A 14,359-nucleotide genomic window follows, 5' to 3' on the forward strand; every position below is an offset into this window, starting at 1 on the left:
CATCCCCTCTTCTGAACACATCCAAGGAGACCATTTCCACAACTTTGGCAACTTCTACACCCATTTCCTCCTTTCCAGAGACAAGCAGTGCTACCAACACTGGTGCATCCACTCTGGAGGAAAGCACTGTGATTGCCAAAACCACCATGCTGGAAACCTCCACCAGTGTTTCCCAGGAAACGTCTCCACCTGACACTACAGCTTTACTCTCTTCGACACAAGCACAAGCCTCTGCTATAGAGAAAACCTCCTCCATGCTCTCAAGCAGCATGGGTACAACGAGCCCTGTACCAAAAACAACCACTGCAGCCACTCGTAGTACAGGTGGAACATCTTCTACTTCCAATGTAGCCTCCACAACTACCCAGATAACTGAATCCCCCACAACTGCAGTCCTTGTAACGTCTTCCTCCACTGCTCCAGGCACAAGCCCAACTACAGCCACCACATCCCCTCTTCTGAACACATCCGAGGAGATCATTTCCACAACTTTGGCAACTTCTACACCCATTTCCTCTTTTCCAGCAACCTCCAGTGCTACTGGTGCATCCACTCTGGGGGAAAGCGCTGTGATCGCCACAACCACCATGCTGGAAACCTCCACCAGCGTTTCCCAGGAAACATCTCCGCCTGACGCTACAGCTTTTCTCTCTTCGACTCAAGCACAAACCTCTGCTTTAGAGACAACCTCCTCCCTGCTCTCCAGCAGCATGGGAACAACAAGCCCAGCAGCTCAACCAACCACTGCAATCACTCCTAGCACAGGTAGAACATCTTCTGCTCCCGCTGTCACCTCGAGAGCTACACAGATAACAGAATCCCCCACAACCGCAGTCCTTGTAACGTCATCCTCCACTGCTCCAGGCACAAGCCCAACTACAGCCACCACATCCCCTCTTCTGAGCACATCCGAGGAGATCATTTCCACAACCTTGGCAACTTCTACACCCATTTCCTCTCTGTCAAAAACCACCAGTGCTACCAACACTGGTGCATCCACTCTGGAGGAAAGCACTGTGATCGCCACAACCACCATGCTGGAAACCTCCACCAGTGTTTCCCTGGAAACGTCTCCTCCTGACACTAGAGCTTTACTCTCTTCGACTCAAGCACAAACCTCTGCTTTAGAAACAACCTCCTCCCTGCTCTCCAGCAGCATGGGAACAACAAGCCCAGTACCACAAACAACCACTGCAGCCACTCCTAGTACAGGTGGAATATCTTCTACTTCCAATGTAGCCTCCACAACTACCCAGATAAAAGAATCCCCCACAACCGCAGTTCTTGTAACATCATCCTCCACCGCTCCAGGCACAAGCCCAACTACAGCCACCACATCCCCTCTTCTGAGCACATCTGAGGAGATCATTTCCACAACTTTGGCAACTTCTACACCCATTTCCTCTTTTCCAGAGGCAACCAGTGCTACTGGTGCATCCACTCTGGAGGAAAGCACTGTGATCGCCACAACCACCATGCTGGAAACCTCCACCAGTGTTTCACAGGAAAATTCTCCTTCTGACACTACAGCTTTTCTCTCTTCGACTCAAGCACAAACCTCTGCTTTAGAGACAACCTCCTCCCTGCTCTCCAGCAGCATGGGAACAACGAGCCCAGCAGCTCAAACAACCACTGGAGTCAGTCCTACCACAGGTAGGACATCTTCCACTCCCGCTGTCACCTCGACAGCTGCACCGATAAGAGAATCCCTGACCACCACAGTCCTTGTAACATCATCCTCCACTGCTCCAGGCACAAGCCCAACTACAGCCACCACATCCCCTCTTCTGAGCACATCCGAGGAGATCATTTCCACAACTTTGGCAACTTCTACACCCAGTTCCTCTCTGTCAGCAACCACCACTGCTACCAACACTGGTGCATCCACTCTGGAGGAAAGCACTGTAATCGCCACTACCACGATGCTGGAAACCTCTACCAGTGTTTCCCAGGAAACGTCTCCTCCTGACACTACAGCTTTACTCTCTTCGACTCAAGCACAAACCTCTGCTTTAGAGACAACCTCCTCCCTGCTCTCCAGCAGCATGGGAACAACGAGCGCAGCACCTGAAACAACCACTGCAGTCTCTCCTATTACAGGTAGAACATCTTCTGCTGCTGCTGTCACCTCGACAGCTACACAGATAACAGAATCCCCCACAACCGCAGTCCTTGTAACATCATCCTCCACTGCTCCAGGCACAAGCCCAACTACAGCCACCACATCCCCTCTTCTGAGCACATCCGAGGAGATCATTTCCACAACTTTGGCAACTTCTACACCCCGTTCCACCCTGTCAACAACCTCCACTGCTGCCAACACTGGTGCATCTATCCTGGGGCAAAGCACTGTGATCTCCACAACCTCCATGCAGGAACCCTCCACCAGTGTTTCGCAGGAAACGTCTCCTCCTGATACTACAGCTTTACTCTACTTGACTCAAGCACAAACCTCTGCTTTAGAGACAACCTCCTCCCTGCTCTCCAGCAGCTTGGGAACAATGAGCCCAGCACCTCAGAAAACCAATTCAGTCACTCCTAGCGCAGGTGGAGCATCTGCTTTCGCTGTCAGCTCCAGAACTACCCAGATAACAGAATCCCCCACAACCGCAGTCTTTGTAACATCATCCTCCACTGCTCCAGGCCCAAGTGCAACTACAGGCACCATATCCCCTCTTCTGAGCACATCCGAGGAGATCATTTCCACAACTTTGGCGACTTCTACACCCATTTCCTCCTTTCCAACAACCTCCAGTACTACCAGCACTGGTGCATCCACCCTGGAGGAAATCACTGCGATCCTCACGGCCACCATGCTGGAAACCTCCACCATCGTTTCCCAGGAAACGTCTCCTCCTGACACTAGAGCTTTACTCTCTTCAACTCAAGCACAAACCTCTGCTTTAGAGACAACCTCCTCCCTGCTCTCCAGCAGCATGGGAACAACGAGCCCAGTACCACAATCGACCACTGCAGCCACTCCTAGTACAGGTGGAACATCTTCTACTTCCAATGTAGCCTCCACAACTACACAGATAACAGAATCCCCCACAACTGCAGTCCTTGTAACATCATCCTCCACTGCTCCAGGCACAAGTCCAACTACAGCCACCACATCCCCTCTTCTGAGTACATCCAAGGAGATCATTTCTACCTCTTTGGCATTGTCTGCATCTATTTCTTCTTTTCCAACTATCTCCACGCATACCAGCACCGGCACATCCACCCTGGAGGAAAGCACTTTGATTGCCACAACCACCATGCAGGAAACCTCCACTACGGTTTCCCAGGAAACGTCTCCTCCTGACACTACAGCTTTACTCTCTTCCACTCAAGCACAAACCTCTGCTTTAGAGACAACCTCCTCCCTGCCCTCCAGCAGCATGGGAAGAACAGCTGTTAACCTGAGTACGTCTGTGGATAACTTTTCATCATCTTTGTCCACAGCTACACTCACCTCCACCATGGCTACAACCTCCAATTCTATAAGCACGGGGAAGTCAACCCTTCAGAGCTCCAGTGTGGGCACCACTGCGGGCACCACTGCTATGAAGGAAATCTCCACCTTTGCTATCACATCTACATCTCGTTCTGAAATGGTGGTTTCACACTCTTCCACTCAACCATATACATCTGTTCCTGATTCCACCTCCGCACTGCTCTCCTCCACACAAACAGTCATCACAGCTGCTGAAACGTCTGCTGCTCTCACTTCCATCCTCTCTGGACCATCCACTGCTGCGCTTGTGACCGACACAGGTACAACACAGAAGTCTTTCATTACTTTTTCTGATCTTACAAGTACTGTGTTTTCTGAAACACTGGCCAGAGTCACTGTTAGTAGTACTCCAAGAACAAGTAAGTCAAGTCACAGTAATAACTTCTTATAATTGTAAACATATCACACTGAAGCATTCTTAAGTTTCACCATTATCAATCTACCACTAATCCTATATTTCCAACATGTCAGTATGTAATATATTTATAGTTATTTTTCTTTTAGAAGTACTCTGCTCCCTTAAGAAAGGATGTTAATTACAGACCCTTATTGTATTTGTATTATTTGGAAAGTACCTCTCATTTCATAGCATGATTTTGACTTCCTGCATTCTATTGGGAAATACTTAATGAATACTGAACATCAAACCAAATTTCTAAGTTGAAAGGAAAGGAAAGACTAAGCAGATAATGTGTCCTCATCGTGAATCTCAAAATTAACCATACACATTCATATAATGGAGACATTTAAAAAAACACACAGAGCAATGCTGTATAAAGACAAAACCACAATATAAAATATATAATTAAAATAGAAAATATCATATCAAACTCTGAACAAAGACCAAATGAAAAGAAATTATTTGGACAGTTTCTATAAAAACAGAAAGAACAGGGTTAAACTTTAGGTGTAATTATGAGAAACCTCTGTGTTTGCCATGAAGGCCTTGACATCCTTGCTCTTGCACCATGTTACTCCCCATCTGTGCTTCTTTCAGCTCTCGGCCAAGCATGGACACCTGCACCCCTCAAGCATTTCACCATCAACTTCACCATCACCAATCTCCCCTACAATTCTGACCTAGCCACTCTGGGATCAGCAAAGTTCAACACTACACGGAGAGTCATGACCACCTTGGTAAGCAGTGCATGCACAGCAATGGCCGTGCCCCTGGTGGCCCAATAAACTTCAATGTACTGTAAAGAAATTGCATTGTCTCAACTGTGAAACCTCTCTCTTTGGCAGCTCGACCGGCTCCTGCAGGGAAGCAGCATTGGCCCCGCTTTCCTGGGATGTGAAACGACAACTTTCAGGTTTGGAGTGTGGCCGAGTGTGCCTTTGCATGTCCCTAAATCTCATGATGGGGCCCATCAATATCTTTCCTCTTCCTGCCTCTATTTAGGAACCCAGATCTGCTCCCTGATACTCTCCTGCTTTAGAGCAAATTCCCTGATGCTCTTCTGGTTTAGGTCGTATCCTGGCATTTGGTCCTCCCACTTCGGGGAGCGACAGTATTGTCCCAAGAAGTGTAAAGCCCTTCTTTGCTGTTTCCATCCTTAACAGCCCCAAAGAGTTAGCACAGACAGAGTGCAGTGCCTGGCTGCCATGCACACACACAGGTTATGAAGGCAGAGATCTGATTCCCTAGCAAGGATGGATGCGGAAGCCCCAAGGCCTGACCTTGCAGTGAGACAGTGGAGAGGACGGTGCTCACGTCAGTGCTCTGTTTTCCAGGCCCATGACGCAAGGGGATGGCACAAGAGTGGACGCCATCTGCAGCTATAGGAAAGAGCCCTTGGACCCAACCTTGGACAGGGTGGGCCTCTACCACCAAGTGAGCAACAAGACCAGAGGCATCACTCAGCTGGGTCCCTACAGCCTGGACAAGGACAGCCTCTACGTCAATGGTGACCTATGCTCCTCTCTGCAGCCATCCCCAGCCTGTCCCATAACAAGGATTCAGTCACTGACCCCCTCTCATTCTCTCTCTTTTCCTCAGGTTACAATGAACAGCCCGTCCTGCCTGGTGAGTAACTTGCAGGAGGGTGCTGGCCTCAGAATCCAGGAAGTCCTTCAAAAGTCTCTTCTCCTATGCAGACGCCAACGTAGGGCAGGTCTTGTGATGACTGGGAGAAGCAGGGAGCCAGAAAGATCACCATCAAGACCAGGAAGGAGGGGTGGTGCGCCGGTGACCTCTGCATTTCCCATGCAGAGCTTTGACATCCTTGCTCTTGCATGTTGTCACTTCCTGTCTGTGCTTCTTGCAGCTCCCAGCCAAGCACCAACGACGCCTGCAGCCCTCGAGCATTTCACCATCAACTTCACCATCACCAATCTCCCCTACAATTCTGACCTAGCCACTCTGGGATCAGCAAAGTTCAACACTACACGGAGAGTCATGACCACCTTGGTGAGTGATGCATGCACAGCAATGGCCATGTCCCTGGAAGCCCCATAAACTTGAAGGGATTGTAAGGAGATGGCGTTGTCTTAACTGTGAAACCTCTCTTTTTGGCAGCTCAACCGGCTCCTGCAGGGAACCAGCATTGGCCCCACTTTCCTTGGATGTGAAACAAAAGCTTTCAGGTTTGGAACACGACTTGGTGTCCTTTTGCCTGTCCCACAATCAGTGGATGGGTCCCATCAAGGTCCTGCTCTGTTTCTGCCTGGAACAACTGGGGAGATTCTTCTCCCAGACACCCTCATGCTTTAGGTCCCACTCTCTGATTCTATCATTTTTTATGTTATACCTGTGCATCTTCCCTTCTTGCCTCAAGGCACTGACAGTAAAGGAACAAGATGAACTAAAGCCCTACCTGTCATTGTGATTCCTCAACAGCTTCAGGACTTTAGCACAGGCAGGGAGCAGTGAATGGCCTCCATGCACACATAGGTTATGAAGGCAGAGATAGAATTTCTAAGCAAAGGCGGCTATGCAAGTCCCAAGTTCTGGCAGATATTGGGTGAGAAGGTGTAGAGGAGGGTATTCACATCAGTGCTGTGTTTTCCAGGCCCGTGACACAAGCTGATGACACAGGAGTAGACGCCGTCTGCATGTACAGGAAGGAGCCCTCAGACTTGACCCTGGACAGGGAGGGCCTCTACCACCAAGTGAGCAACAAGACCAAAGGCATCACTCAGCTGGGTCCCTACAGCCTGGACAAGGACAGCCTCTACATCAATGGTGACCTATGTTCCTCTCTGCAGCCAACCCCAGCCAGTACCATAACCAGGCTGTAGCCACTGACCCTCTCCCAATCTTTCTCTCTTTTTTCCCAGGTTACAATGAACAGCCAGTCCTGCCTGGTGAGTGCCTTGCAGGAGAGGGGTGGAATCAGAAGGCAGCAAGTGCTTCAAAGGGCTCTTATAGGGAAAGGCCAATATAGGGCAGGGGTTGTGATGACTGGGAGAAGCAGGGAGCCAGACAGATCCCCATCGAGACCATTGCTGGGCAGGAGGGGTGGTGCGCAGGTGACATCTGTGTTTCCCTTGCAGAGCTTCGACATGCTTGCTCTTGCACCTTGTCACTCCCTGCCTGTGCTTCTTTCAGCTCCTAGCCGACCACCAACGACACCTGCAGCCCTCGAGCATTTCACCATCAACTTCACCATCACTAATCTCCCCTACAATTCTGACCTAGCCACTCCGGGATCAGCAAAGTTCAACACTACACGGAGAGTCATGACCACCTTGGTAAGCAGTGCATGCACAGCAATGGCCATGCCCCTGGTGGCCCAATAAACTTCAATGTACTGTAAAGAAATTGCATTGTCTCAACTGTGAAACCTCTCTCTTTGGCAGCTCGACAGGCTCCTGCAGGGAAGCAGCATTGGCCCCGATTTCCTGGGGTGTGAAAAGACAGCTTTCAGGTTTGGAGTGTGGCTGAGTGTGCCTTTGAATGTCCCAAGATCTGATGATGGGGCCCATCAATATCTTTCCTCTTCCTGCCTCTATTTAGGAACCCAGGTCTGCTCCCTGATGCTCTCCTGCTTTAGAGTGCATTCATTCCCTGATGCTCTTCTGATTTAGGTCATATCCTGGCATTAGGTCCTCCCACTTCGGGGAGCTACAGTGTTGTCCCAAGAAGTGTAAAGCCCTTCTTTGCTGTCTCCATCCTTAACAGCCCCAAGGAGTTAGCACAGACAGAGAGCAGTACCTGGTCACCATGCACACATAGGTTATGAAGGCAGAAAAGTGTTTCCCGAGCAAGTATGGCTGTGGAAGCTCCAAGACCTGGCATCAATTGCGTGACTTGGTGCAAAGGAGCTTGCTCACGTTGGTGCTGTGTTTTCCAGGCCCGTGGCACAAGCTGATGGTACAAGTGTGGACGCCGTCTGCAGCTATAGGAAAGAGCCCTCGGACCCGATCTTGGACAGGGTGGGCCTCTACCACCAAGTGAGCAACAAGACCAGAGGCATCACTCAGCTGGGTCCCTACAGCCTGGACAAGGACAGCCTCTACGTCAATGGTGACCTATATTTCTCTCTGCAGCCATCCTCTTCGCGTCCCATAACTAGGCTCCAGGCACTGACCCCCTCTCAATCTCTCTCTCTCTTTTCCCAGGTTACAATGAACAGCCAGTCCTGCCTGGTGAGTGCCTTGAAGTAGAGGGGTGGGATCAGAAGGCAGCAAGTGCTTCAAAGGGCTCTTATAGGGAAAGGCCAATATAGGGCAGGGGTTGTGATGACTGGGAGAAGCAGGGAGCCAGACAGATCCCCATCGAGACCATGACTGGGATGAATGTGTGGTGGGCAGGAGACCTCTGTGTTTGCCATGCAGAGCTTTGACATGCTTGCTCTTGCACCTTGTCACTCCTTGCCTGTGCTTCTTGCAGCTCCCAGCCATGCACCAACGACACCTGCAGCCCTCGAGCATTTCACCATCAACTTCACCATCACCAATCTCCCCTACAATTCTGACCTAGCCACTCCGGGATCAGCAAATTTCAACAGTACGCAAAGAGTTATGACCACCTTGGTGAGTGGTGAACGCACAGCAATGGCTGTGCCCCTGAAAGCCCCCTAAACTTGAAGGGACTGTAAGGAGATGGCATTGTCTTAACTGTGAAACCTCTCTTTTTGCAGCTCAACCGGCTCCTGCAGGGAAGCACCATTGGCCCCTCTTTCCTTGGATGTGAAAAGTCAACTTTCAGGTTTGGAGTGTGGCTGAGTGTGCCTTTGCATGTCCCAAGATCTGATGATGGGGCCCATCAATATCTTTACCTCTTCCTGCCTCTATTTAGGAACCCAGGTCTGCTCCCTGATGCTCTCCAGCTTTAGAGTGCATTTACCGATGCTCTTCTGGTTTAGGTCATCTCCTGGCATTTGGTCCTCTCACCTAAGAGATGTGACGGTCTTATCCCAAGAAGTGTAAAGCCCTTCTGGGGTGTCTCCATTCTTAACAGCCACAAGGAGATAGCACAGACAGAGAGCAGTGCCATGCACACACAGGTTATGAAGGCAGAGATCTGATTCCCTAGCAAGGATGGATGCGGAAGCCCCAAGGCCTGGCCTTGCAGTGAGACAGTAGAGAGGATGGGGCTCACGTCAGTGCTGTGTTTTCCAGGACCATGACGCAAGGGGATGGCACAAGAGTGGATGCTGTCTGCAGCTATAGGAAAGAGCCCTCGGACCTGATCTTGGACAGGGTGGGCCTCTACCACCAAGTGAGCAACAAGACCAGAGGCATCACTCAGCTGGGTCCCTACAGCCTGGACAAGGACAGCCTCTACGTCAATGGTGACCTATGCTCCTCTCTGCAGCCACCCCAAGCCCGTACCATAACGAGGCTCCAGCCACTGACCCCCTCTCAATCTCTCTCTCTTTTCCTCAGGTTACAATGAACAGCCAGTCCTGCCTGGTGAGTAACTTGCAGGAGGGTGCTGGGTTCAGAAGGCACCTAGTGCACCACGAGGTCCTTCAAGAGGCAGAGGCCAATATAGGACATGGCTTGTGATGACTGGGAGAAGCAGGGAGCCCAACAGATCCCCAACGAGACCATGACTGGGATGAAGGGGTGGTGGGCAGGAGAGTTCTGCATTTACCATGCCGAGCTTTGACATGCTGGCTCGTGCAACGTGTCAAAACATCTGTGCTTCTTGCAGCTCCCAGCCGTGCACCAACGACACCTGCAGCCCTCGAGCATTTCACAATCAACTTCACCATCACCAATCTCCCCTACAATTCTGACCTAGCCACTCTGGGATCAGCAAAGTTCAACACTACACGGAGAGTCATGACCACCTTGGTGAGTGATGCATGCACAGCAATGGCCGTGCCCCTCGTAGTCCCATAAATTTGAAGGGGTGCAAGGCGATGACATTCTCTTAACTGTGAAACCTTACTTTTGCACAGCTCAACCGGCTCCTGCAGGGAAGCAGCATTGGCCCCGCTTTCCTGGAATGTGAAAAGACAGCTTTCAGGTTTGAAGTGTGGCTGAGTGTGCCTTTGCATGTCCCAAGATCTGATGATGGGGCCCATCAATATCTTTCCCTCTTCCTGCCTATATTTCGAATTTCAGGTCTGCTCCCTGATGCTCTCCTTCTTTAGAGCACATTCATTCGATGATGTTCTTTTGGTTTAGGTCATATCCTGGCATTTTGACCTCCCACCTCTGTGAGTGACAGTGTTGTCCCATGATATTTAACGCCCTTCTGAGGTGTCTCCATTTTTAACAGCCCCAAGGAGTTAGCACAGACAGAGAGCATTGCCTGGCTGCCATGCACACATAGGTTATGAAGGCAGAGATCTGATTCCCTAGCAAGGATCGTTGCGGAAGCCCCAAGTCCTGGCCTTGCAGCGAGACAGTAGAGAGGACGGTGCTCACGTCAGTGCTGTGTTTTCCAGGCCCATGACGCAAGGGGATGGCACAAGAGTGGACGCTGTCTGCAGCTATAGGAAAGAGCCCTCGGACCCAATTTTGGATAGGGTGGGCCTCTACCACCAAGTGAGCAACAAGACCAGAGGCATCACTCAGCTGGGTCCCTACAGCCTCGACAAGGACAGCCTCTACGTCAATGGTGACCTATGCTCCTCTCTGCAGCCATCCCCAGCCTGTACCATAACCAGGCTCCAGCCACTGACCCCCTCTCATTCTCTCTCTCTTTTTTCCCAGGTTACAATGAACAGCCAGTCCTGCCTGGTGAGTAACTTGCAGGAGGGTGCTGGGCTCAGAATCCAGGAAGTCCTTCAAAGGTCTCTTCTCCTATGCAGAGGCCAATGTAGGGCAGGTCTTGTGATGATTGGGAGAATCAGGGAGCCCGACAGATTGCCATCAAGACCAGGGCCGTGATGAATGGGTGGTGCCAGGAGACCTCTGTGTTTGCCATGCAGAGCTTTGACATGATGGCTCTGGCACCTTGTCACTCCATGTATGGGCTTCTTGCAGATCCCAGCCAAGCACCAACGACACCTGCAGCCCTCGAGCATTTCACCATCAACTTCACCATCACCAATCTCCCCTACAATTCTGACCTAGCCACTCTGGGATCAGCAAAGTTCAACACTACGCGGAGAGTCATGACCACCTTGGTGAGTGGTTCATGCACAGGAATGGTTATGCCCCTGCTAGCCTCATAAACTTGAAGGGATTTTAAGGAGATGACGTTGTCTTAATTGTGAAACCTCTCTTCTCGGCAGCTTGACCAGCTTCTGCAGGGAACCAGCATTGGCCCCACTTTCCTTGGATGTGAAACAAAAGCTTTCAGGTTTGGAACGTGACTTGGTATCCTTTTGCCTGTCCCACAATCAGTTGATGGGGCCCATCAAGCTCCTGCTCTGTTTCTGCCTGGACTGCCTGGGAAGATTCTTCTCTCAACCACCCTCCTGCTTTAGGCAGCATTCAGTTTCCGCCCTGTCCTAACACTTTCCTATGGACCTTGCCTTCTTGCCTCAGGGCACTGAAAGTAAAGCAGCAAAACCAGCTAAAGCCCTGCCTGACCTTGTAGTACTTCAACAGCTTCAGGTCATTAGTACATGCAGGGAGCAATGAATGGCCTCCATGCACATATAGGTTATGAAGGCAGAGATAGAATTCCCAAGCAAAGAGGGCTGTGCAAGTCCCAAGTTCTGGCAGATATTGGGTGAGAAGGTGTAGAGGAGGGTATTCACGTCAGTGCTGTGTTTTCCAGGCCCGTGACACAGGGGAATGACACAGTAGTGGACGCCGTCTGCACGTACAGGAAGGAGCCCTCAGACTCGACCCTGGACAGGGAGGGCCTCTACCACCAAGTGAGCAACAAGACCAGAGGCATCACTCAGCTGGGTCCCTACAGCCTCGACAAGGACAGCCTCTATGTCAATGGTGAACTATATTTCCCTCTGCAGCCATCCTCTCCCCGTCCCATAACCAGGATCCAGCCACTGACCCCCTCCTAATCTCTCTCTCTTTTTTCCCAGGTTACAATGAACAGCCAGTCCTGCCTGGTGAGTAACTTGCAGGAGGGTGCTGGACTCAGAAGGCACCAAGTGCACCATGAGGACTTCTAAGGCTAGAGGCCAATGTAGGGCAGAGGTTGTGATGACTGGGAGAAGCAGGAGCCAGACAGACCCCCATTGAGGCCGTTGCTGGGCAGGAGGGGTGGTGGGCTGGTGACCTCTGCATTTCCATGCAGAGCTTTGACATGCTTGCTCTCGCACCTTGTCACTCCCTGCTTGTGCTTCTTGCAGCTCCCAGCCATGCACCAACGACACCTGCAGCCCTCGAGCATTTCACCATCAACTTCACCATCACCAATCTCCCCTACAATTCTGACCTAGCCACTCCGGGATCAGCAAAGTTCAACACTACACGGAGAGTCATGACCACCTTGGTAAGCCCTGCATGCACAGCAATGGCCGTGCTCCTGGTAGCCCCTTTAAAGTTGAATGTTGTGTAACATTGTCTTAACTGTGAAACCTCTCTTTTGCACAGCTCAACCGGCTCCTGCAGGGAAGCAGCATTGGCCCCCATTTCCTGGGATGCGAAACGACAGCTTTCAGGTTTGGAGTGTGGCTGTTTGCCTTTGCATGTCCCTAGGTCTGATGATGGGCCCATCAATATCTTTCCCTCTTCCTGCCTATATTTAGGAACCCAGGTCTGCTCCCTGATGCTCTCCTGCTTTAGAGTGCATTCCCTGATACTCTTCTGGTTTAGTTCATATCCTGGCATTTGGTCCTCTCACCTCAGAGGTGTGACAGTCTTGTCCCAAGAAGTGTAAAGCCCTTCTTTGCTGTTTCCATCCTTAACAGCCCCGAGCAGTTAGCCCAGACAGAGAGCATTGCCTGGCTGCCGTGCACACATAGGTTATGAAGGCAGAGATCTGATTCCCAAGCAGTGATGGTTGGAGAAGCCCCAAGGCCTGGACTTGCAGGGAGACAGTAGAGAGGACAGTACTCACGTCAGTGCTCTGTTTTCCAGGCCCATGAAACAAGCTGATGGAACAAGAGTGGACGCTGTCTGCAGCTATAGGAAAGAGCCCTCGGACCCGATCTTGGACAGGGTGGGCCTCTACCACCAAGTGAGCAATAAGACCAGAGGCATCACTCAGCTGGGTCCCTACAGCCTTGACAAGGACAGCCTCTATATCAATGGTGACCTATGTTCCTCTCTGCAGCCACCCCAAGCCCATACCATAACGAGGCTCCAGCCACTGACCCCCTCCCAATCTCTCTCTCTTTTTTCCCAGGTTACAATGAACAGCCAGTCCTGCCTGGTGAGTAACTTGCAGGATGGTGCTGGGCTCAGAATCTAGGAAGTCCTTCAAAGGTCTCTTCTCCTATGCAGAGACCAATGTAGGGCAGGGTTGTCATGACTGGGAGAAGCAGGAGCCCAACAGATCCCCATCGAGACCATTGCTGGGCAGGAGGGGTGGTGGGCAGGAGAGTTCGGCTTTCACCATGCAGAGCATTGATATGCTTGCTCTTGCACCTTGTCACTCCCTGCCTGTGCTTCTTGCAGCTCCTAGCCGACCACCAACGACACCTGCAGCCCTCGAGCATTTCACCATCAACTTCACCATCACCAATCTCCCCTACAATTCTGACCTAGCCACTCTGGGATCAGCAAAGTTCAACACTACACGGAGAGTAATGACCACCTTGGTAAGCCCTGCATGCACAGCAATGGCCGTGGCCCTGGAAGCCCCATAAACTTGAATGTACTGTAAGGAGATTACATTGTCTCAACTGTGAAACCTCTCTCTTTGGCAGCTCGACAGGCTCCTGCAGGGAAGCAGCATTGGCCCCGACTTCCTGGGGTGTGAAAAGACAGCTTTCAGGTTTGGAGTGTGGCTGAGTGTGCCTTTGAATGTCCCAAGATCTGATGATGGGGCCCATCAATATCTTTCCTCTTCCTGCCTCTATTTAGGAACCCAGGTCTGCTCCCTGATGCTCTCCTGCTTTAGTGTGCATTCATTCCCTGATGCTCTTCCGGTGTAGGTCATACCCTGGCATTAGGTCCTCCCACTTCGGGGAGCGACAGTGTTGTCCCAAGAAGTGTAAAGCCCTTCTTTGCTGTCTCCATCCTTAACAGCCCCAAAGAGTTAGCACAGACAGAGAGCAGTGCCTGGGCACCATGCACACATAGGTTATGAAGGCAGAAAAGTGTTTCCCGAGCAAGGACGGCTGTGGAAGCTCCAAGACCTGGCATCAATTGCGTGACTTGGTGCAAAGGAGCTTGCTCATGTTGGTGCTGTGTTTTCCAGGCCCGTGGCACAAGCTGATGGTACAAGTGTGGACGCCGTCTGCAGCTATAGGAAAGAGCCCTTGGGCTCGACCTTGGATAGGGTGGGCCTCTACCACCAAGTGAGCAACAAGACCAGAGGCATCACTCAGCTGGGTCCCTACAGCCTGGACAAGGACAGCCTCTACGTCAATGGTGAAC

At 51.2% G+C, this 14,359-nt stretch overlaps 1 protein-coding gene across 1 annotated transcript in view; it reads left to right on the top strand.

Annotated features, from left to right (window-relative positions):
- MUC16 (mucin 16, cell surface associated) overlaps nt 1-14,359 on the top strand; it is a 57,912-nt gene that overhangs the window by 21,916 nt on the left and 21,637 nt on the right. The window contains exons 17-48 of the mRNA XM_061466633.1: nt 1,598-1,653; nt 1,753-1,943; nt 4,497-4,636; nt 4,745-4,812; nt 5,234-5,406; nt 5,499-5,525; nt 5,767-5,909; nt 6,018-6,085; nt 6,511-6,683; nt 6,779-6,805; nt 7,050-7,192; nt 7,301-7,368; nt 7,795-7,967; nt 8,063-8,089; nt 8,334-8,476; nt 8,584-8,651; nt 9,065-9,273; nt 9,332-9,358; nt 9,603-9,745; nt 9,853-9,920; nt 10,345-10,639; nt 10,753-11,028; nt 11,137-11,204; nt 11,628-11,800; nt 11,896-11,922; nt 12,166-12,308; nt 12,410-12,477; nt 12,896-13,068; nt 13,164-13,190; nt 13,436-13,578; nt 13,687-13,754; nt 14,181-14,353. Coding sequence (XP_061322617.1) covers nt 1,598-1,653; nt 1,753-1,943; nt 4,497-4,636; nt 4,745-4,812; nt 5,234-5,406; nt 5,499-5,525; nt 5,767-5,909; nt 6,018-6,085; nt 6,511-6,683; nt 6,779-6,805; nt 7,050-7,192; nt 7,301-7,368; nt 7,795-7,967; nt 8,063-8,089; nt 8,334-8,476; nt 8,584-8,651; nt 9,065-9,273; nt 9,332-9,358; nt 9,603-9,745; nt 9,853-9,920; nt 10,345-10,639; nt 10,753-11,028; nt 11,137-11,204; nt 11,628-11,800; nt 11,896-11,922; nt 12,166-12,308; nt 12,410-12,477; nt 12,896-13,068; nt 13,164-13,190; nt 13,436-13,578; nt 13,687-13,754; nt 14,181-14,353 — 3,769 coding nt within the window. The remainder of the gene's footprint in view (nt 1-1,597; nt 1,654-1,752; nt 1,944-4,496; nt 4,637-4,744; nt 4,813-5,233; nt 5,407-5,498; nt 5,526-5,766; nt 5,910-6,017; nt 6,086-6,510; nt 6,684-6,778; nt 6,806-7,049; nt 7,193-7,300; nt 7,369-7,794; nt 7,968-8,062; nt 8,090-8,333; nt 8,477-8,583; nt 8,652-9,064; nt 9,274-9,331; nt 9,359-9,602; nt 9,746-9,852; nt 9,921-10,344; nt 10,640-10,752; nt 11,029-11,136; nt 11,205-11,627; nt 11,801-11,895; nt 11,923-12,165; nt 12,309-12,409; nt 12,478-12,895; nt 13,069-13,163; nt 13,191-13,435; nt 13,579-13,686; nt 13,755-14,180; nt 14,354-14,359) is intronic.

The sequence above is a fragment of the Pezoporus flaviventris genome, unplaced genomic scaffold (assembly GCF_033815535.1).
Source record: "Pezoporus flaviventris isolate CSIRO_AGI_PZ_B2104156 unplaced genomic scaffold, CSIRO_AGI_Pfla_v1 ptg000043l, whole genome shotgun sequence".
NCBI classification, from domain to species: domain Eukaryota; kingdom Metazoa; phylum Chordata; class Aves; order Psittaciformes; family Psittacidae; genus Pezoporus; species Pezoporus flaviventris.